Source organism: Bemisia tabaci, chromosome 1 (genome assembly GCF_918797505.1).
Source record: "Bemisia tabaci chromosome 1, PGI_BMITA_v3".
Classification (NCBI taxonomy): Eukaryota; Metazoa; Arthropoda; class Insecta; order Hemiptera; family Aleyrodidae; genus Bemisia; species Bemisia tabaci.
This window is the reverse complement of record NC_092793.1, coordinates 88,714,737-88,734,964: the sequence shown is the minus strand read 5'-3', so window position 1 is coordinate 88,734,964 and position 20,228 is coordinate 88,714,737. Positions and strand designations below refer to the sequence as shown.

Here is a 20,228-nt window from a genome sequence, read left to right as displayed (position 1 = left end):
TACAAGTAGGTACCTCAGCTGTTCACCCTTGAATTTTCATTAAAGTTGAAATTGGTTGGGTCTTTCCGAACCAATGTCGGTTTCGATTTTCTCGTGCCTGTAAAGTCCCGGGCACCAACTTTAAAGCAAATCCACGGGTAAACAGCTGAGATACTCGTAGTTTTCTCTTTACCCGTCATTTTTACGGTCGCCGTTTGGAAAAAAGATTCCTTTTTGAAAATAACTAATGCCAAATTCGGTTTCCTCGTGCCATGAAATCCGGTAAAGTAAGTTCTATTGGAATTCACTGGCAAACAACGAAAATATTCATTCTGAGTACATGCATGATAATGCGTTTCAGGCAAAATGTTCGACGAAAAACCGACGTGCCAATTTTCAGATGTTTAATCGGCCGCCATTTTGAAATGAGTTGAGTTATTGACTTTACCTTTGCGCAAAACATTTTCTTTTTTTTATGCACTTCGAGTGAGGTATCACAAGGGGGAGGGGGGTCTTCCTTTTTTTTAAAAAAAAAGTTGGGTTGTCCCACAAGGGAGCTCCCTTAAAATGTAATTTGGGGGCCAAAAAGTAATTCAATTTGACCTAGGAACCTGGAACACCAGCCAAGTTTCAAATCTTTACCGCAATTTGGTAAGAAGTTAGATGAAGTAGGCGGGATCCGCCGTGTTGGATCATGGCCTGGTGCCAAAATTCACACAGATAATTGAACAGGCACCGAGACATTATTTCAGGCCACGTCAACTATCTTTGATTTTGCAATTTTGATAATGAGTCTAAAAATTGAAGTCTCCTGTCAAAATGATACCATTTGACACTGACAATGAGTTTCAAAAAACTTGATCAAACAGTAGCCAAAATGGCATTTTGGGCCACGTACACCATTCTGGATTTTGGAATTTTGAAATTTTGAAATTCCGTCATAAATTATTTTCTGGTCCCGAAAACTTACGAAAATTAATCGAACAGAGCCGAAAGACATATAAGATTATACAACTGGACTAAAATCTAAAGTTTCTAATGAAATAAAAATGCCGGCGGTAAGTACTGTTTCCACACAAATTGATCGAATAGGTATGGAACACGAGCGGAACAGGAATGGAATTTTAGGTAACGACTCCTGAGCTGGATTTTCGTATTTTAGACAATTGAGTAAAACTTCGAGTTTCCCCGTCAAAATTTCTTCAAAATTTAAGATAACAAATAGCACGCCACTAAGTGGCGACACGAGTGCCTTCAACATCATAGATATGCTTCAAACGTTACACCGTTACACATAAGCTCCGTGTCGATTACCTATACCTACTTCCTCTGCCGAAATAGAAAAATTATGTTTTTTCACACTAGTATATATGTAGACCAACTATTCCAATCTTGAAAGAACTGTTTCCTGCCAGCTTACTTTATTTTTCCGAGGAGAGACTGTAAACAAGAATCGATTAGACGCTAACTTTATAGCCTAATATTTTAAAAAGAATATCCTACAGGCAGCTAGGCAGGAAAAAAAATGTAAGTTCTCGAGAAAATATGTAAAATATTTTTCCAAAGAAGCAATGAAGTGTGACAGGCAATGTCAGAAACGGAGCTACGTGGCTTCGCGCTTTAACCGCCGATATTTGGAAGTTCCATGTACATAAGTTATACAACAGATGAAGTGTTAACCTGTTAAAATTTTAGTTACTCACTAAAGTTTACTTTTGTTTTAAATCAAAAGAAACAATAAATTATTATGATTATTATTATTATTATTATTATTATTAAAGACCTCGCTTGGATGTAAGAATTGTAAGATAGTGAAATACATAAGTTAAATTGAAAAAAAGAGGTCAAGGAGAAATTATTTAAATGCGGATCAACTGCTATTTTACGTAAACTTCCAGCAAAAAGTAAAAACCAATAGCGAACTCAAAGAAATAAAAATTACCTACAGAGAACCATCATAGGCACTGCCACCAGGATAAGAACAAAATCAATAAACCAACCTGACAATGACAAAGAACCACTCTCGACAGGAATCCGTCGGCGAGTGCTGAATTTAATTCAACAATAGCATTGTCATTTACTTGTACAACATCTGAGCTTGGTGTGTGCGGAAATTTGTTGACACGAGAAAGGATCATGTCAATATCTCTTTCATTCGGAATGTAAAACTGCCCTAAAACATAAGGAGCAAAGAAATAAAATGGAACTTTCGGAAACTTATGAAGATAGGAATGAGGGCATGGGTTGAAAAAAGTGAGGAAAATAAATGATCGAGTGGTTAATGTAGGTACTGACTAAATTGAGGGGCTTGGAGGACAAGACGCATAAGTGCAATTTTTGTCATTTCAAGAAATACGTGTTTAAAGTATAAAAATGGCATAGATCCTCATGGCGGAAAGAAAGTTCAAACTGACTTTTTGATGCTTAAAAATTGGAATTTGGGAGCGATTTTTTTATAGTATATGCACTAGTTTCACTTGAAATCATTAATAACTCAATTTTGTCAAAGACTGCACTTATGCGCCTTGTCCTCCAAGCCCATAAATTGTTCCTGATTCAATGTGCTCGAGTCGATGTACTTAGGTAGGTATTGATGGGGAAATTATTGAGAGACTAAATCCTCTTTCAAACATGCAAAAAACCTTTTTCGGTCAAAGTGTTGGTGACTCGGCCAACATGCGTTTATTTCAGAACAGAACAGATTTTCCTACCATCGAGAGAAAAAGCTCATCAGAACAAACATTTTCTCTGAAGTCTGGCCACAGTTGTAATTACTGTTGCACAGAACAGCATACCTCTTTTACGAGAAATTTTGTGCTTTGAAGAGTATTTATTTCTTTATTAGGAGAGCCAATATCAATTTTTACTGGAATTTGATGCACGATCCCAAAATCATAACACCTGTCCAAGCGACTTGCGCTTTGGACCTCAACCAGACCGTGTATTTCCGATCACATAACTGGAATGCAAAACACATTTCTTAGACAGCAAATGTTTCCCCACTCAGTCATCATTTTGTGGAAATAACCCTGACATATTGTATACCTGTATATAGTGATGGCTTTGAGACTACAGTGGAATACATCACACTTCATCGCCATCAAGAGGTTTTGTATTTGTGAGTAGTATGGAAACGGAAATTAAAGAACAGCTATTCTACCAAACTGTGCACAAAAATATAAAATAAAAATTGTGATAGGTGGGCTAAGCATCGTTGTAAAATTGTACCTTAAAATATGAATTGTATGAAAAAAGGGAGAGGCGGTGTCGTAATTTTTTTTCCACTTCAAATATCTCTGAGTGGATCACGCTTACAGTCACCAAATTCCCATCCCCTCTCAGTCCCTAATGAAGGTTGACCCAGATAACCGTTATTTGAGGCCATGAAACTCGGGTCATCTGCCCGGGAATCGAACCTGCAGGACCTCCCGATCATACAGCAAGCGCTGCATAATCACTACACCACAGAAAGCCAACGAAGAATGGAAAAACAAGAAGACAAATCCCACATGAATTTGTTGGAAAAGCGTGCCGAATAACTATAATGTTGGACACGTGCTATTTTCATGTCACTTCTATTTGTTTCAATTTGAAATTTTTGCTAAATTTGGGAGAAAATATTGAATCGTGAATGTTGAATATAAATTAATTTTAAAGATTCTGTTCAATTTTGATTTTAAGCTGATATGCGGCATTTGCGGTGAACTGCCGTGCATAAGCTTAAAATCAAGATAATTGAACGGAATCTTAGTGCGATATTATCATAATTTCGTGCCGGATCTAAATTTTTACGCTAGAAGATGAATTTTTCAACAGCAAAGACATTTTGGTTCGCGTACTAGGTGTCATTAAGGAGGGATAAACAGTGCCTAATGTTTCTACCCTCGCAATGGACCGGCTACGGGCCTCTCGTCACTGAACAAAAGAGCGTGCCGGGTGAGAGGTCGGGTCATCGTGCGAGAAACTGATGCTGCCATTTACGGATTTTAATACCAACTACAAAGTCCTAGGTTTCGCGGAATGGACTATAGTAGACTCGACAGCTGCAGCGCAGTACGCTCATGGGCTAAAAAGTTGCGGCGGGAAAAAGTATTCTAGATTCAAATCGTTCTAGCGTAAACAGGCCTGTCATATCCCATCTCGGGCTCTGGTACCAGTTTTAAGGTCTAAGCCCCATTAAAGGCCCCATGTGAATTCGAAGTAGTGTGTCACGGGTGGCATGGGCCCCGGTGCTAGGGACCCAGTATCCCCCCCCCCCCCCGTTGTGGGGGGAATGATCGTAAAAAACGTTTTTTGAAGTTTCTATCAAATCAAAAAATACGGTTTTGACGGGATAATGTTCTCAAGGGTTTCCACTGGCAAGTTCATTCGGTTTTTTGATGAATGACCATTAGGGCTGGACAGTATGACGGTTCAAGGACAAGAGACTGGGTCCGAGGAAAAGAATATTTGGACCGCCCGTTGAAGAGCATTGGTTGATCGGTGTGCTGTACTATGCTAAATCCGAGTGATTACAAAAAGTGAGCCCTACTGGCACGCTTAAAACTGGGACAGCGAACGGTGCAAAGAAAGTTGGAGTACTGCATGTTGCCCCTTCAATTCATTTATTTGTGCACAGTTTGGCAAAATATCCCTGTCTACAGTCCAATTTTCATCACATTTCAAAGTACATAGGTCTACAAGGCTAAGAAAGACACAGATTTTCAGTTGTTATTCTTTTTCCCCAAAATGTCGCCCCTTCTGTCAAAAATAGAAATTGCTACGGCATTTAGAGTGTTTTACCGCGTCGATGTTTTTGAATATTTCGCCATCCTAAGTAGCAAAATAGAATTTTTTCCTAGGAAAAAAATATTAAGAAAACTTCTAGAAAATACCAAGAAAATGAGAGTTATCTAGAAAATAGAAAGAAAAAACATTGCGAGTCAAAAGTCTGACCAAAGAAAATACTTAGATCTATTTCATAGGTTTACTTTCTGTCAACTTACCATTTGGAGAAAAAATAGAAAATTTATTGAAAGTAGAATTATTTTCTAGCCAATTTCTTAATGTTTTCTTTTGAGAAAATGCAAGGAAAAAATGTATTTTCTTTCTATTTTCTCGTGTCTATTTTCTAGATCTACTTTATACCTGTTTTCTTTCAAGAAAATTGTTCCATCTAGAAAGTACACATTTTCTTGATGAGCGCCACCTAGAAAGTAGATGACAATGCTACTCATAAATTTTAGCATTATTCCTATCACAAGAGACGTATAAAGGTGTTTTCTGACGAAAATAAGTTGGTGCAGTTTTTTACTAACCCAAGTGGTCTTATACATCCATCTACACTTACATGGAGGAAAGTTTCTTATCGTCACAAACAAGGGCACCATTGTTTGCCTACTGACAAGTTCAACGTTAGCTATGAGGTATTCTATTTCATTCTCTTCCTTCATTTCTAATCTCGTGGAGAGACGCTGATACCTTGTGTTTCTTTAGTTTTCTCTAATTATCCCTAGAGAATAGGTATTCGATTTAGAACTTGAAAAAAGTATGTACCTTTTCTGTCATAAGTAAAATGCTCAACATCAAAATTCTGCGGTGACATGCAAGTATCAAATAGAACTTTCAAACTTCGCCGATCCCATTCATCCATTATTTTACCACCATAATTACATTCTGGGATTAAATATTGAAGAAGTCCGAAATGAAAATTCTGGAACAGAAAACAAATTTTAAGGAATAAGAAAAAGGAGGAGTGTAGAGGGAGGGAATGGCAGTTGGGTCAGCCCACTGGCACAGTTATTCTGCCCAGTGTAGCGACCATTGCTGTGTGGCGCGCGCTATCACAACAGTCATTTTTGCCACATCGTTTACGGCTTATGCCTGCCAATTAGTGAGTTAATTAGTGAGTTTAACTTTTTAAATATGAACCTAAGTATGCTATTTCTATCTGCTTGAATCTTCATGCTGTACGATGGTTTTTCTTACATTGACATTCATACCGTTTACGCAAATATTTTTATTATGAACTAGCAACTCGTACGTGCTTCGCACGTAGCTGTCATTACACTTTGAGCGACGTATGTAATCCTATAGAAATTCACAATTGTACAATTTCTTGCATTTGGAATTGTTATTTCTTCTTCTTCTGAAGAAATTTTATGCAGATAGGGAAGTGAGGTAGGTACATATTTCGTTTGCAATGGGAGATAGAACTCGTTTCAATTGTAAAATGTGGTTCACAGCAGCACTAGCGTGCGGTGAACGCTCGAAGCTTTAGAGACAGATTTTGAATTGAGCATACTCACATCACTGTGTTTGAGCAATTCCTGCACGTGTGCCACACTGCAGCGTAAGTCTAGGTCATCAAAGTTATAATTGTAGTTCCAACAGATTGAACCAAACTGTTTACGCTCTAAAATCACAGAGTGGTAGAAACACAGACCAAACACAATCTTCTTGAATTTTTCCGCTAGTTTTGAATTATCAAATAATTCAACATCTCCAACTAAAGAATTTGTTAGGCAACTGAAATGGAATGAAATCTGAGTTTTAGGTGTGATCAATTCCCAACAATGATCGCATCAAGTTGTAGCGTGTGTGACCGAGTATCACGAGGGAAAGGCAAGAAACGAGAGTAATAAAAAAAATTCAAACTAGTCAACCCAAACTGCACGGTAAATGAACTTCATTTCGCAGTTAGGAACTACAATTTCTGGCTCATCCGCAAAAACGTTTATGTACAAACGGAAACTAATGGTTCATACGTTGTTTCCAAATTGAGCCAGAAATGTTAGACCCGAATTGCAAAATGTACTCCAAATCATGATGAAAAAAAACGCACAACCATCCCCGAAGGGTTAGGTACCCCCTGTAAGGGTGCTTACATGATGATACGTGAAAAATAATTCTGATCTCTCTTACATAAAATTACGACTACCTACTGACCTCACTCCACACCAACGTCCTCTCATCACTCCCAACTAACGGTACCTATCTACCCAATTAGACATCCATCAATGAGACTGATGGGCGACCAGTCAGGAGGCAATAGAAGGATAAGACTCGGTGCGTTTAAACGTACACGCTAACATCCCTGGCAAAAATTGGCAATAGGAGCTGCGTTTCAAAATACCATAAGAATTCTAATAGCCGGCTATAAAAAGCGATAGAAAATCTTATAGCTGAATGTAGAAAACGAAAAAAATCATACAGCAGGGCTATACGAAGTGATAAAAAATTATATACAGGCGGGCTATACAGTTATTTGCCTAAGTAACTGTAGCTTTTATCGCCATCGGCTTAAAAAGGATATAAGAAATTGTATAGCCGGCTTTAAGAGCAGTAAGTCTGCAGTGTTTTGGAACACAGATCCTACTGCCAATTTTTACCAGGGATTAATCCTTGGTAAAAGTGAAGCATAATGACTTCGTCACTGTGACATCACGACACTTTATAAAACAAATCATTACCTATATTGTCACTGTGACACCACTCTCACTTCACTCTGAATATTCAGACGTCAGTATGATGTCACTGATGGAAGAGCGTTCAGCGGATATAATAGTGACGTCACACTGGTTTATAAAACACATAAGTAGGTACTTGATATATCGACGGTGTAAGTCCGCAACCACGTATCTTCGTTGCGACGTCGCAGACTTCCTGTCATACTTCATTTTTTAAACGGAAAACTACTTAACGACAATTCTTTAGAACAGCTGTGATTTTCTTCTCTGTACGTAGGTACAATGTGCTGTAGTTTCACCAATATCGTTCGTGAGCAGGGGGTACCCGCAATAAAAGTGTAGGTACGTTTTTCTGATAGCCCTGCTTGATTGTTAGAAGCTAAAACCAGACATCACATCATTATGCGATCCACAAACAGACAGCTATTTCACGGCGAATTTTGAACTCTGGACGAAGTGAGGACCGCATACCATATGCCAATGATTGCTTGATTTTAGGCTTTCTAATTGGATAAACAACAGCCGGATAGTCTCACTACATTCATAATCGTAAAGTAGCGGTTGGTTCCATCAAAAATCGTCTAGGACGCACAGTTTTCGAGATGTCGAGCAAAAATAATTTACGGTGCTAAACATGCCGCCCCGCCACTAAGAATTAAAATTCCTAGATACCAGACCCATCCCGGAGGAGATGATCTAGTGTTGCCGAAATTTTATAAGTCCGAAATTACGATTTTTCGCACAATCTGATAACAATGTAAGGAAAATCATTTGATTTCTTGCATCATGTGGCAACACTGTAAAATTTGACGTTGCCAAGTTTCACTGATAATTAAATCATTTATTTATGTGCACCGTCCTGCAACACTGTTGCGTAACCTACAATTTGAAGGGGTGACATATACGCTTGCATATCCAGCAAGTTGAAGGAGTTAAATGTAATACCTTGTATTATTCGAATTGCATAACCAGGAAAATGAAGGGACAACAAACAATACTTTTCACAACGTTGCCACATTCCCCAATGCCCACCATACAACTCGTAATTTAATTCGTATTTTTCTGCACAGTTTGGCTATAAACTTTTGGCTTAAAGGCGCCATTTTCACCCTACTGATACGTCATTATGACATCAGGGTGATATCACGTTGCCCCGTATTTACCGGCAGGGAAGTTGAATTCCGTTGAGCAAAACTGGCATTTGTTCTTTGACTGTTTTGAAAAAAGACACATGTGCATAAAGAAGGACATGTATCACAAAACGGGGGACGTTCCTTGCGTTCTTTCTGCATACTTTAGGAAATTTGATTTCCAGTAAAGTATCTCTATTACAATGTAATACATTATTTTTACATCGTGTGGTAGGACGACCTCATAGCCGGAGGCAACTCGGACAACAACTTAAGAGATGGGCAAAGAGGTGTCTTTCATGCCCGGACCCAAGTAGCGCGGATTGCAATAAGTAGCAATTAAGGAGCTTTCCGAAGAAAGGGTACGTGCGCGTATGTGCCCTTTTTCCTCAGGTTGCATAAATGAATTCTTCGTAACTTAATATGCCCCGAGTTTTAACTTAATTAATCAACTTTTAGTGCCAAAAGACCAAGTCTTGTGGGGCTTCCGAAAAAAGGGCACACAGCGTAAGTGCCTTTCTTTGCGGGACATTGCTTTTAAGCTAATTTTCCATGTCTAGTTTTGTAGTTATGTGTAAGCACAGCTGTTTTGGAAGCAAAGTCGACCGTAAATTGCTACTTCACGACGATCCTCATCTATCTACCCCTGGGTACGGCTGCTTCGACGTTGTGGAGATAGCGCTTGGTCCTATCGGGTGGACAGGGGAAACTTTTGACAACGAAGAAGAATTTCAATATTTTTCATCGTACAGAAGAGGTTGGTAAACTTTATTTTTGCTAAGAAACTCGTTGATGTTCTAAAAGTCCAGTTTAAAAAGCCAAAACCTTTGACCACTGGTCCATTTCCGGGAAAAGGGCACATAACGGAAAATTTGAAAAATTCCTTCCACAACAGTAAAAGGAGGGTAAGTTTTACCCATGGTCGTCAGTCATCCTAGGGTTTAAGTGTCCAGGCTCCGATGTAAGTCATCATTAGTGGCCGCAAACAGTAATAATGAAAGCTACGATTGCGTTTTTCTTAAAATGTGATTTTTCACTATGTAGCCTTTTTCCAGAGAGCTCCTCAATTAGGTACATTGTAAAAATATTGAAATTCCACTGAGCGTTGTGTATGTTGCCTAGCTCCTATTTGAAGGGGCCACATTTATTGAAACTTATTTCAATAAAATTGATATGAGTTGCAATTCTTCATTGCATTGCATATTGCCTATCTTTCTTTTCTTTTTGCCTTTTCTTCTTGCTATCTATTGTTGATTTGTTTAAAATCGGCATAAATCGACTAAATGATGTAAAAATATTGCAAATTAATGGTAAAAAACTACAATTTTATTGAAATCAAATTGCAATTTAATTTCAATATTTTCTTTGCACTGTGCTACTTGAAAGGGGACCCATAAGTTTCATCATCAGTATTTTCTTCATTCAGAGGCTAGACAAACAGGGTCTCGACTCTAGTCAAAAGTTGAAGGATGAGGCGAAGAAAATAATATTAGGTATGACTGAAAAAAGGAGAAAATAAACTGAGTTAATATCATACAGACCGAGAGATATTCTTTCTGAAATCAGCTTCCCCTCCAAATGCCAACTTCACTGAGTGTTGCAAAATATTTATTGGAAATGTTTTGCAAGATGATGTTGTCAACCAGAGTCTGAAGTCAATATGTGTGTTATCTGAATTCAAACTTTCACAGATCTGGAGACAGCAGAACCCACAGGGCAAGTTTTTATTAACGAATGCGTGAATCAGAATTATATGTTAGAGTCTCCGCGCATAATAAGCTTATGTACTTCTGGTCTGCCAAAGAGAAAAATAGGAGGTGTTCGTTTTTCGGGCATCTTAGATTTTTTTGATGGCACACGTCGGCACAGACGATTTTTATCATTTATTTGGGGGGGGGGGGGGGTGTAGTTAATGGAAAAAATTCATTCTAAATAAAGTGTTTGAAATTATATCATGAGCTGATTCAAGCAAAAAAATTGGACGTTATGGTCCGTTTTTCATGCTGGAATATCGACGCCTTGTTGTGCCGACCTACGTCACGGGGTAAACAATCCTCAATATGTAAAAACCTCCTTCTTTTCACCATGCCGATTGCGACAGAAGATCGTCTGACAGCACTGTTACATGTAAAGTAAATACAAGAGCAAGATGGCGGATCTTCTGTCGTAGTCTATAAGTGCGTAAACTTATTTGGCTTGGACACTACGTAAAAACATACTTAGCACAAAATAAATGAATAATCACTTGATTCAAGAGCTTCTTCCAAAAATGAGATTTTTCGCCTCCCATAGACCTTCGCTAAACTTCGTCTATTGATGACTCACACTCAAGCGTTTCTTCGCCGGAATTTATAAATTCCTAATTTATTGTGTATGAGAAGGGGGGGGGGCACTGATATCTTTTTAGCGTAAAAATATGTTCAGGTGTGTCCGGTTTGCACTGACAATGATCTAAAATTGGAATTTGTAAGCCGATTTTTGGAGAGATAATCTCAATACTTCATTTTTAAGTTAAGTTTGGTACTTTTTTAGCTTTTGAAATTAAGATTTAAAAAAGAAAGAAAAAATCCCCCAAAAATACGCGTAAATATCAACTTTTGTGCGAGCCAAAACCAGGTTTTTGCCTTGACCACCTCATTTTATGGGTGGTCAACGATTCTGGGAAAATAAGCGTGTGCCACTTCGAAAATCGTCAAGCACTGTTAGGTATTTGCACGTCTTGGTGACAAGCCAGACGATCAGGGTCCAAAATTTATCGGCTCTTTCACACGGAGATGCAACATCCGTTTAAGAGTCCAAACCGCACCACTTACCAATCAAGAGAAGCGCTAAACAGGACAAGCGCTGGAACAGAATTTTTTCGGCTCTTTCACACGAAAATTAGTTAAACAGAAATCATCCTCAGAATACTCTCTGCTATAAGTACGGGTTTTAGCATTTCATTTCTTCCATGATCGACGGGCGCATCCACAAAAAATTTCCTCTCAATCCAGAAAAAAGTTCAAAACCAAAATATAAAAATACAGTTGAGCTACCGATAAAAATTTAAAAGCGGTACCTAATAAATTCCAGATCATACTGTCCGTGCAAAGCACGGTTTGAGCTGCTAGTCTCTCATACAACAGAAAATATTGATACCTCCTTACTTTGCCTGCCGCGGTCTTGATGAGACAGTTACCTCAATTGGATGGTTGCAAGACTTCGCTGGCAATTCCCAGCATATACAGGGTGTCTCAAAAGTCCGTAACCCCCCCTCCCTCGTAATTTTTGAACGGTTAGAGATAGAAAAACGAAACTTTGGGAATGTTTCTATCTTAAAGGGGACCATCTTCTAGGGGGGGTCAAAATTTGTGTTCCCCCCTCGGGGGGGCGGGGGCCCCCAACTTTTTTGTTCAAATAGTAACCCCTATCTTGTGATACATTTTTAGAAAGAGCATAAAAAACTAAGAATTTTGGCGCAAACTGCAGATCAATATCTTAATTTTTGACCGAGTTATGATAGGTCAAAGGTCAAATTTGACATATTTTAAAAAAATCATAACTTCGGTTCAAATTATCGTAAAGAAGAAAATAAAACGGAAAAATTTACCAAATTGTAAGCACTTTTAAGTAAAAATCACGGAAATTACTTCAAACTAATTTTAAGGGGGGTTTTGGACCCCCAAATACGTCATTTTAAAGGTCATACGATATTCTCGCAAAATGAACCAATTCCCTTACTTTTCCTCAACATTATCTTAGCAAGTTCAAAATTAGTTGAACATTGCGTTTTTAAGTCCCCAAATTTCGGGCAAAGTTCAAAAAGCGAAATTTAAATGGTTGAATTGAATCACTTTAAACCTTTTTTGAACTTTTCCCGAAATTTGGGGACTTGAAAACGCAATGTTGAACTAATTTTGAACTTACTGAGATAAAGCTGAGGAAAATTAAGAGGAAATTGGCTTATTTCGCGAGAAAATCGTATGACCTTTAAAATGACGTATTTGGGGGTCCGAAACCCCCCTTAAAATTAGTTGGAAGTAATTTCTGTGATTTTTACTTAATAGTGCTTACAATTTTGTAAATTTTCCGTTTTATTTTCTCCTTTACGATAATTTGAACCGGAGTTATGATTTTTTGAAAATATGTCAAATTTGACCTTTGACCTATCATAACTCGGTCAAAAATTAAGATATTGATCTGCAGTTTGCGCCAAAATTCTTAGTTTTTTATGCTCTTTCTAATAATGTATCACAATATAGGGGTTACTATTTGAACAAAAAAGTTGGGGCCCCCCGCCCCCCCGAGGGGGGAACAAAAATTTTGACCCCCCCTAGAAGATGGTTCCCTTTAAGATAGAAACATTCCCAAAGTTTCGTTCTTCTATCTCTAACCGTTCAAAAATTACGAGGGAGGGGGGGGGGGGTTACGGACTTTTGGGACACCCTGTATGATGGAAATCCACATAATTACTGGCAGAATCTAGTTTGCATTCTATCATAAGCTTGATAGAATCATAAAAGAGGGGTCAAATAGCGCTGATATAAAACTCAGTCTGGAGTATAGGCGATGTTTTTATTTTAAACTCTGAGTTGAAACCTACCGTGCGAAAGGGACAGAGCAATACAGAGGAATCATATATGACGAGTTGTTCCTAGGTTGTCGTTTATCTGAGTCCTTGACTAAGAAGTTCCCGCATGAAGGTGTGACAGAAAATCGACTGTTTTTTCCATCCTCGAAAGTAAAACGAGACATTAAACCGGTATTCTCCGTTTTACCCTGATACTCAACGCATTGAAACTCAATCGCAGCCGACTCTGCATGACCAAAATTGGCAGATACATGCTCATAAAAATGAAATGTTATCAAACTGTTTCATTAGAGTTCAGAAAATTTATGCCTTTGCAACTATAACAATTTTTGTTGTGGCAACTGTGATTTTAGCTTGCAAAGGCATGTACCTATGGTTTGTTTGGTAGGCCGGAAACCAGAATTTGCAATAGTAGAGACATTACCATTACGAACAGAACGATGATAGTTTATTGACATGCGGTTTGGACAAAACTTCCTCCAAAATCGATGGGCCACTTTTTATTTTCATTTAGAGGGGGGGGGGGGACAATGCGTCGTAACCTCTCTGTCTTCCGCCCAGGGACAACTTTTAAACTTAAAATGGGAACCCTTCTTGTATGTGTTACTCCGTTAAAAGAACTAAACATTTAAAACAAACCAAATATTTCGGCTTCCAAAATATGCATTTTATACTTCTCAGTGAACTGAGCGGTTAACCAAAAATACGTGATACCTGTCTTCCCAAGAAAACAAAAGTTAAATTTTTGTACAAAAAAACGGCCCAATCCAAAAAAAAATCACTAGGGACCCATTTAAAAGAATAAATAAATAAATAAATAAATAAATAAAATGAGACATCTCAAACATATGATGGCGGGACCGTTTGGAGTCATCATTTAAAAGGAAGTGATATCACATCGGCCCAATTCCCTTCTTGATGCCTCTGCAACATGCTACACACTCCAAAATTTTTCACGCAAAATAAATTTAACACCTATACCTACGTATAAGGTATGATGGCTTGGAACACTTTTTGATCCATCACTCTTTAGGTGTGATATCAAAACAGCCCAGCTTCCCTGAAATATGCCCACATTGGAGCTTACTTACTCGAGACCTCTCGACTCATCGCTTAAGAAACACGGATCATTACTTGTCCCTTAGTATACCTCTTTTTTAGATATCTAAGAGGTCCCTCTGAAAACTGTAATGCATGATTTTTCTTTAAAGATACAAAAAATCGTCATAAAATTGAAAACAATTCGAAGAAGAAAACGGAATGGGCCGGCCGGCACGTCCCACATTTTGACATGCGGGTGACAAACCTGGCCGTGCCAACATTCATAAAGTTTTTAACAAAGAGGCATTTTAGATATTCGTTAGGACCAAGGCACATACTTAATAAGCGCAATGACATGACAAGGTTCAGGAGTTTCTCAGGCGCTCTGTCAGAAACAAACAGAGAATACGGAATTGCTTTACAGTTATAGTTATGTGTGAATATCTTTCACACGGAAAAAAATAGATTGTCTCTAACAGCTAATGCGGTATGGTTGAAAAGTAAAAAGCCGTGAGAACCAATAAAAATAGTTGGATTCACCAGCCACGTTGACCGATGTGACCAAGCACGAATCCAATTTACCTATACGCCTAAATTAAATCCGACTGTTGCATCTTTTAGTGGTGCAACCAGCAATGTATGTTATCATACCCGCACAAGTAGGCCAAGCCAGCAAGAATCTTACGGCGGATGTCGCTGTGGCTGAGATGGACGGATTAACCATCTTGACAAAGCTGAACTGGCCATCACAAAGGCGACCCAACCATCAGGTAAAGTCAGCGCGGTGAGAGTTCCCGCCTGGCTGAGCTGCGGTCCGCCATTTTTCCTTTGTCACTCAGTTACAAGTTCATCACGTTGTTGTTCGGAGTCTGTGCGCTTGGCTTTATTTATCTATATTAATCCATGTGAATTTACGCGTAATTTGCCCAAATTAGTGTTCGAATCGTTTCTACAGCTACCGTCTTGTCTTTAAATCTATCTGTTTTAACTTTCCACGTATATTTTCCGAGATTTCCTAGTTACCTGCATCGACCACTTTTTGGAGGTTATAAGAGTGCTGCGATGAATCTGGCTAACAAAATGTGTGAATTCTGAAAACTTGAAGGGCGTTTCGCAAAATTGTTCTGTTATTTAGTGAGTGTCGGTTCTGTATAAAGTCATTGCGAAAGCGGGAAGATACGGAAGTCCCTTGAAAATGATAGACCAGTGATTATTGAATACTTCGTTCGTATATCTATTTGTGTTAAAATTTTAGAGAATCAAAATACTCTGATGCAGAGTAAAATTTTCCTGGGATGTTTGTTGAGTATAAGCTTTAATCAAAATTTGACAGTTTCTGTCCCACCGTGAACTGTGGCAATTGGTACTGCGTGTAGTTTATTTTTGTAGGTATATTTTGAACTATCTATCTACTTATTATGAAATTAAACTTTTTGTGAAACTGATTTAGTCTGTAAATGATACTTTGACGGTAAAAACAAGTTTCGTTTTGGTATCATTTACTTGAAATCGGTGAAGCAATTATCTGCTATTTCTCGTCAAATTTGCTTTAACAGCCAGTAATTGTATGTGTACCTACTGGAATTTTTAATCAAAAAGTAAGTAAAATATCTACTACTTTCATATCAAATTTGTTTCTGCTAATTTGAGTTAATATTTAAAAATATATATGTTGTGTGGATGTTAGAATCCATAAAGTTCGTCGGAGCATCTGGAATTTGGAAAGCTTGAAATTTCCATACTAGACTGTTGGAAACGCCACACTAGCATGGTGTCAGCCGTATCGTGTAATTTACAATACTGGTATATTGGTAACTAACTAAACTGCAGCTTCATTGGAAAAAAAGAAAGAAGACAGCATGGTTAAAAATAAACAAACACTGGTAAATCCGATCATATTTTTTTTCGTAGCGTGTGTAGTAGAAATAAAAAGCAGTATAATAAAGAAAAAAAAGGCTGTGCGATTTAAAGGAATGAAACAAATGATCACAAATACAAATCTAGATTCGAATTCCCAGTTATCAAACTCAAGCAGATCGACGTTGACGGTTAAATATAGATTTTTTGTGCTCCTTCATCATCGGTCGTCATAGCTCAATCGTTAGGGTGTTAGGTTAGGATTAGGTAGGTCCAGGTTCAATCCCAAGTAATAGGTTGAAAATATTCTATCGTAGAAAAATAAGTTGAATAGAATAACAAAATTCATATTTTTCGTTTTTACAAGTTAGCGTTCTCAGATATTCATTTTATAGGTATCCTGGCCCCCTATTTTCCATTAAAAGCCCCGAAAAATTGTAGCAATGACCGCTGTTCATCTTGGCAAAACTAAGCGGGCATAGTAGCCCTCAAAATGGGTCACTTTGACATAATTGCTGAGCGCTGCGGCCGAGCGCTCGGGTTGATCTAACCATCTTCGCAGGGCTGACCCAGCCGCGCGGCATGAAGGCAGCGTCACTACCTGCTGGTTGTCGATCTAGCCAACAATTTGGTTGGCGCGGTTTTCAGCTTTCGAAGATGGTCGATTCGACCATCTTCATGGCTGCACGAGACAACCTTTTTTTTCCGTGCAGTAAATGATTCAATGATGATTTCAAGAAGGGGTCCTCTTCTCTAGGATGCTACATGTTAATACAGATGTAAGAGAGACGATAATAACCCTGTCTTCTATCACCTGTATGTGCGGCCGGCTGGCCCATTCCTTTTTTTCTTCGATTTTTTCCCCCAACTTTATGACGGTTTTTTGTATCTTTAACGGAAAATTATTCATTTCAGCTTTCAGAGGGACCTCTTTGTTATCTAAAATAGGAGGTATACCGAGAGTCAAGTAATGATCCGTGTCTCTTAAGCGATGAGTTCAGAGGTTTCGAAGAAGTTTACTCCAAGATGGGCATATTTCAGGGAAGTTGGGCCGTCTCGATATCACTCCTCTAAAGCGATGGATCAAAACGTGTTCCGAGCCATCATACCTCATGGGTAGGTATTTAAATGATGACTCCAAACGGTCCTGCCGTCATATGTTTGGAATGTCTCATTTTTTTTAAATGTATTTATTATTTTTAACAGGTACCTTTTAAGTTTTTTTGGATTGGGCCGAAATTTCGTACTCAAATTTACTTTTTGTTTTTTTGGAATTGATTACACATACAACGCTCTTTGCGCCGCTTACATTGTCTTTATTGGGGGTCAAAAAGATCGGAAGGTTATTGGATAGGTAGCGACAACGTATGGGCACCAAAACTTTTAAAATACCCCGTTTAATTTATTTTCTCCGGGAATTTCTTGGGACTTAAATGACAATGCTTGCATATTTCAACAACAAAAACCTTGTCTTACTTTATCGAGAGAAGACATCCACTCCCCAGCGAGGTGACAATTTTGGAGTAGCACCCAAGTACCATTTTTCATTGCCTCTTCTATAATTTTCGCAGCAAAAATCCCTTGATCTTCTCCTAACGACAAAGAATTGAATCGAGATCCAGTAAAGTCCTGGAAATTTAACAAAAATTAACTGGAAGACTCATTAAAAATTTCAAAAGCTTAAAAATAGGTGACTAGAAGAGTTGAAATTTTTGTACTCGTTGAAAGGAAAAGGAAGCTCTTTTGATTGAAGAGGACTTTCTTTTTTATTCTGGTCGAAATTGTTGAAAAATTTGTCTCACTTTTCCCGCAAAATAGTGTGAACCCAGCACTATTTTACCACCTTGTTTACAGATATATTTAACTCCTTTTGAAAATATTAAGAGGGATGTTCAATTTTAAGTCAAGAAATCGAACATATCGAGTCAGTTGCTTTAGTCGTAGAATCGTATCGTCAATCGGGGCTATTTGGGAAATTTTTTGCAGTTTTTTAGAATTTTTAACTAGAAATCTTCCACTAATTTCAAAACAATAGGGCATTTTGAAAAGTTCTGACCCCAAAGCATAAGAAATTAGGGTTGACTTATTCTACCTCCCTTTTTTTGGGGGGGGGGGGGTGAAACAATTTTGAAAGATTTTTCCCAAATTTCCCCTTGATGGGGGTAATTTGGGAAATAGCACTAAAGCCGTATGTTATGAGCTGGTATGAAATAACCTCATACAGTGGGCTATTTGGGAAGGTGAACCAAAATTTTAAAAAATGTATTTGGGTACAAAAACTGAAAAAATTCATGAAAATATATAATTTTTTATAAAGTAGTACAGGGTATTGACAAAATTTAAAATCCCTCAAGAAAATGTAGGTACATTAAGGTCCCGAAAATATCTTCGAATATCTAAAATGAATAAACAAATGAATGAGAAGATTCTATGCTCTTCGGAACGTTTCTAAATGGCTCCTTGATTTCCATTTGATTTCTCACTTCGCATAGGGTATATACTTCCCAAATTGCCCCAACACAGAAAAAATCTAATAACTCCTTAAGAATTCATGAAAAAAATCTGAAATTTTCAGGATATGGTCTTGACTATGATAGTAAATGACTGGAAAAATCAGAATTGCCAAATGAAGCGGTCGGTCCGGCTGGGATGCAAGAGTTGGACATAACCTCAAAAGATTACGAAAAGTAGTGATAAACAATTTTGCTATACTAGCACTCATGAAAACATCGGATTCGTTATTTGGCGACGTAGAGGTACTCTCTAAACCATGCAGTGCCACCATACGCGAATAGTTTTATGAGACAATTGGATTGCACAGCATTGCCAACAATTATTTTTATCCGCTAATTCCCAAATAGCCCCGATTGACGGTATTTTAACGTTTTAAGTGTATAGATTAGCTAAAATAAACGAGATCCGTCCAAATTCCAAAGAACCCCCCATCCTTATGGGACCCCCCCCCCTCCCGGTCAAATCTGATGAAACTATGATATGTTGCTCGGCTAGCCATGCTGATCAAAATGGGATCTTTTTTGGCCCGTGAGAGCTTTTGATCAGAATGACTAGCTGAGCAACATATCCAAGTTTCATCGAATTTAACCGGAGGGAATTTCTCATAAAGATGGTGCGGGGTTCTTTCTACATCCAATTCAAACGAAGACATCGCCCATCAATAAGCGCGTAGGTATAGCATCATCCGACGCGGTCTCGACATGGCAAGTACCGACTTGCAAATTTTGGCCTACCTATCGGGATTTGAACCTGGGACCTATACAGTTTACGAACCTAACACCCTACCTACTTAGCCATCGGGGCTTATGTCTACGTCGGCCGAATTTACACTATATAAGTCATTGACATAGGCTCTCACCATTATTGTGATAGTGAATATGTGTGAGACCTGATGGGTTAAGATTTTTTGAACCCGAAAAGATGAATTTGGAGCAAAAAAGAAATACGCGTGTTACTGTTGTCACTTTTTTTACGTTTATTTTTGTTTCTTTCCCATCTTATATTAATTTTTAATCTCTTTAAAAAGAATTTAAAGCAATGCGCCTTTTTTAAAATTTTCTCTCTTCATTTTTTCTTGAAGAATCGCTGACTTTAAAAAAATAAGAATAAAGAATGAAACTCTTCGAAAATGTTTGTAACACAATAACTTTTTATTTTTGATGACTGAGATTGTTACATTTTTTAAATATTACTAGTTCTATTCAATTCGATTATAATATTCAAGACTATTCTGGACCATTTATTAGACTTTTCTATTTCAATTAGAATATTAATAGTTCTATTCAATAGTTCTAATTAATTCACATCGGGCGGAAAAGGAAGAATGTGAGCACTATAAAAGAAACATTAATAGTTCTAATTCCTTACTTTAAAAAATAAGATTTGAAAAATAAGCTTTGAGATTTTCTGGATTAAGGCATCTTTTTCCGTGGACAGTCACAATTTATTCATAAAAAAAGTTCAATCTTCGATTACTCTTATATTTTACTCAGTTTACATAATCACACGCGTGACGTTCTAATATTTTATTGTATAGCTGCACTTCATTTTCGTTACACTCTCTAAAGTTGATAGGAAGGTGGTAAAGAAGTGCTGGATCCACCCTATTTTGCAGGGAAACAAGGTAAAAAGGGTCAAATGCTTCAATTACGGTAAAAAATGTTGAGCTCTTATGAGTATCCGTACAAG

At 37.8% G+C, this 20,228-nt stretch overlaps 1 protein-coding gene across 1 annotated transcript in view; it reads right to left on the bottom strand.

Annotated features, from left to right (window-relative positions):
* Window positions 1-20,228, bottom strand: part of Dhc36C (Dynein heavy chain at 36C) — a 542,513-nt gene that overhangs the window by 21,176 nt on the left and 501,109 nt on the right. The window contains exons 57-61 of the mRNA XM_072306421.1: window positions 17,502-17,654; window positions 10,099-10,250; window positions 6,267-6,486; window positions 5,515-5,671; window positions 1,980-2,152 (exon numbers count right to left, since the gene is read on the bottom strand). Of these exons, the coding sequence (XP_072162522.1) occupies window positions 1,980-2,152; window positions 5,515-5,671; window positions 6,267-6,486; window positions 10,099-10,250; window positions 17,502-17,654 (855 nt within the window). The remainder of the gene's footprint in view (window positions 1-1,979; window positions 2,153-5,514; window positions 5,672-6,266; window positions 6,487-10,098; window positions 10,251-17,501; window positions 17,655-20,228) is intronic.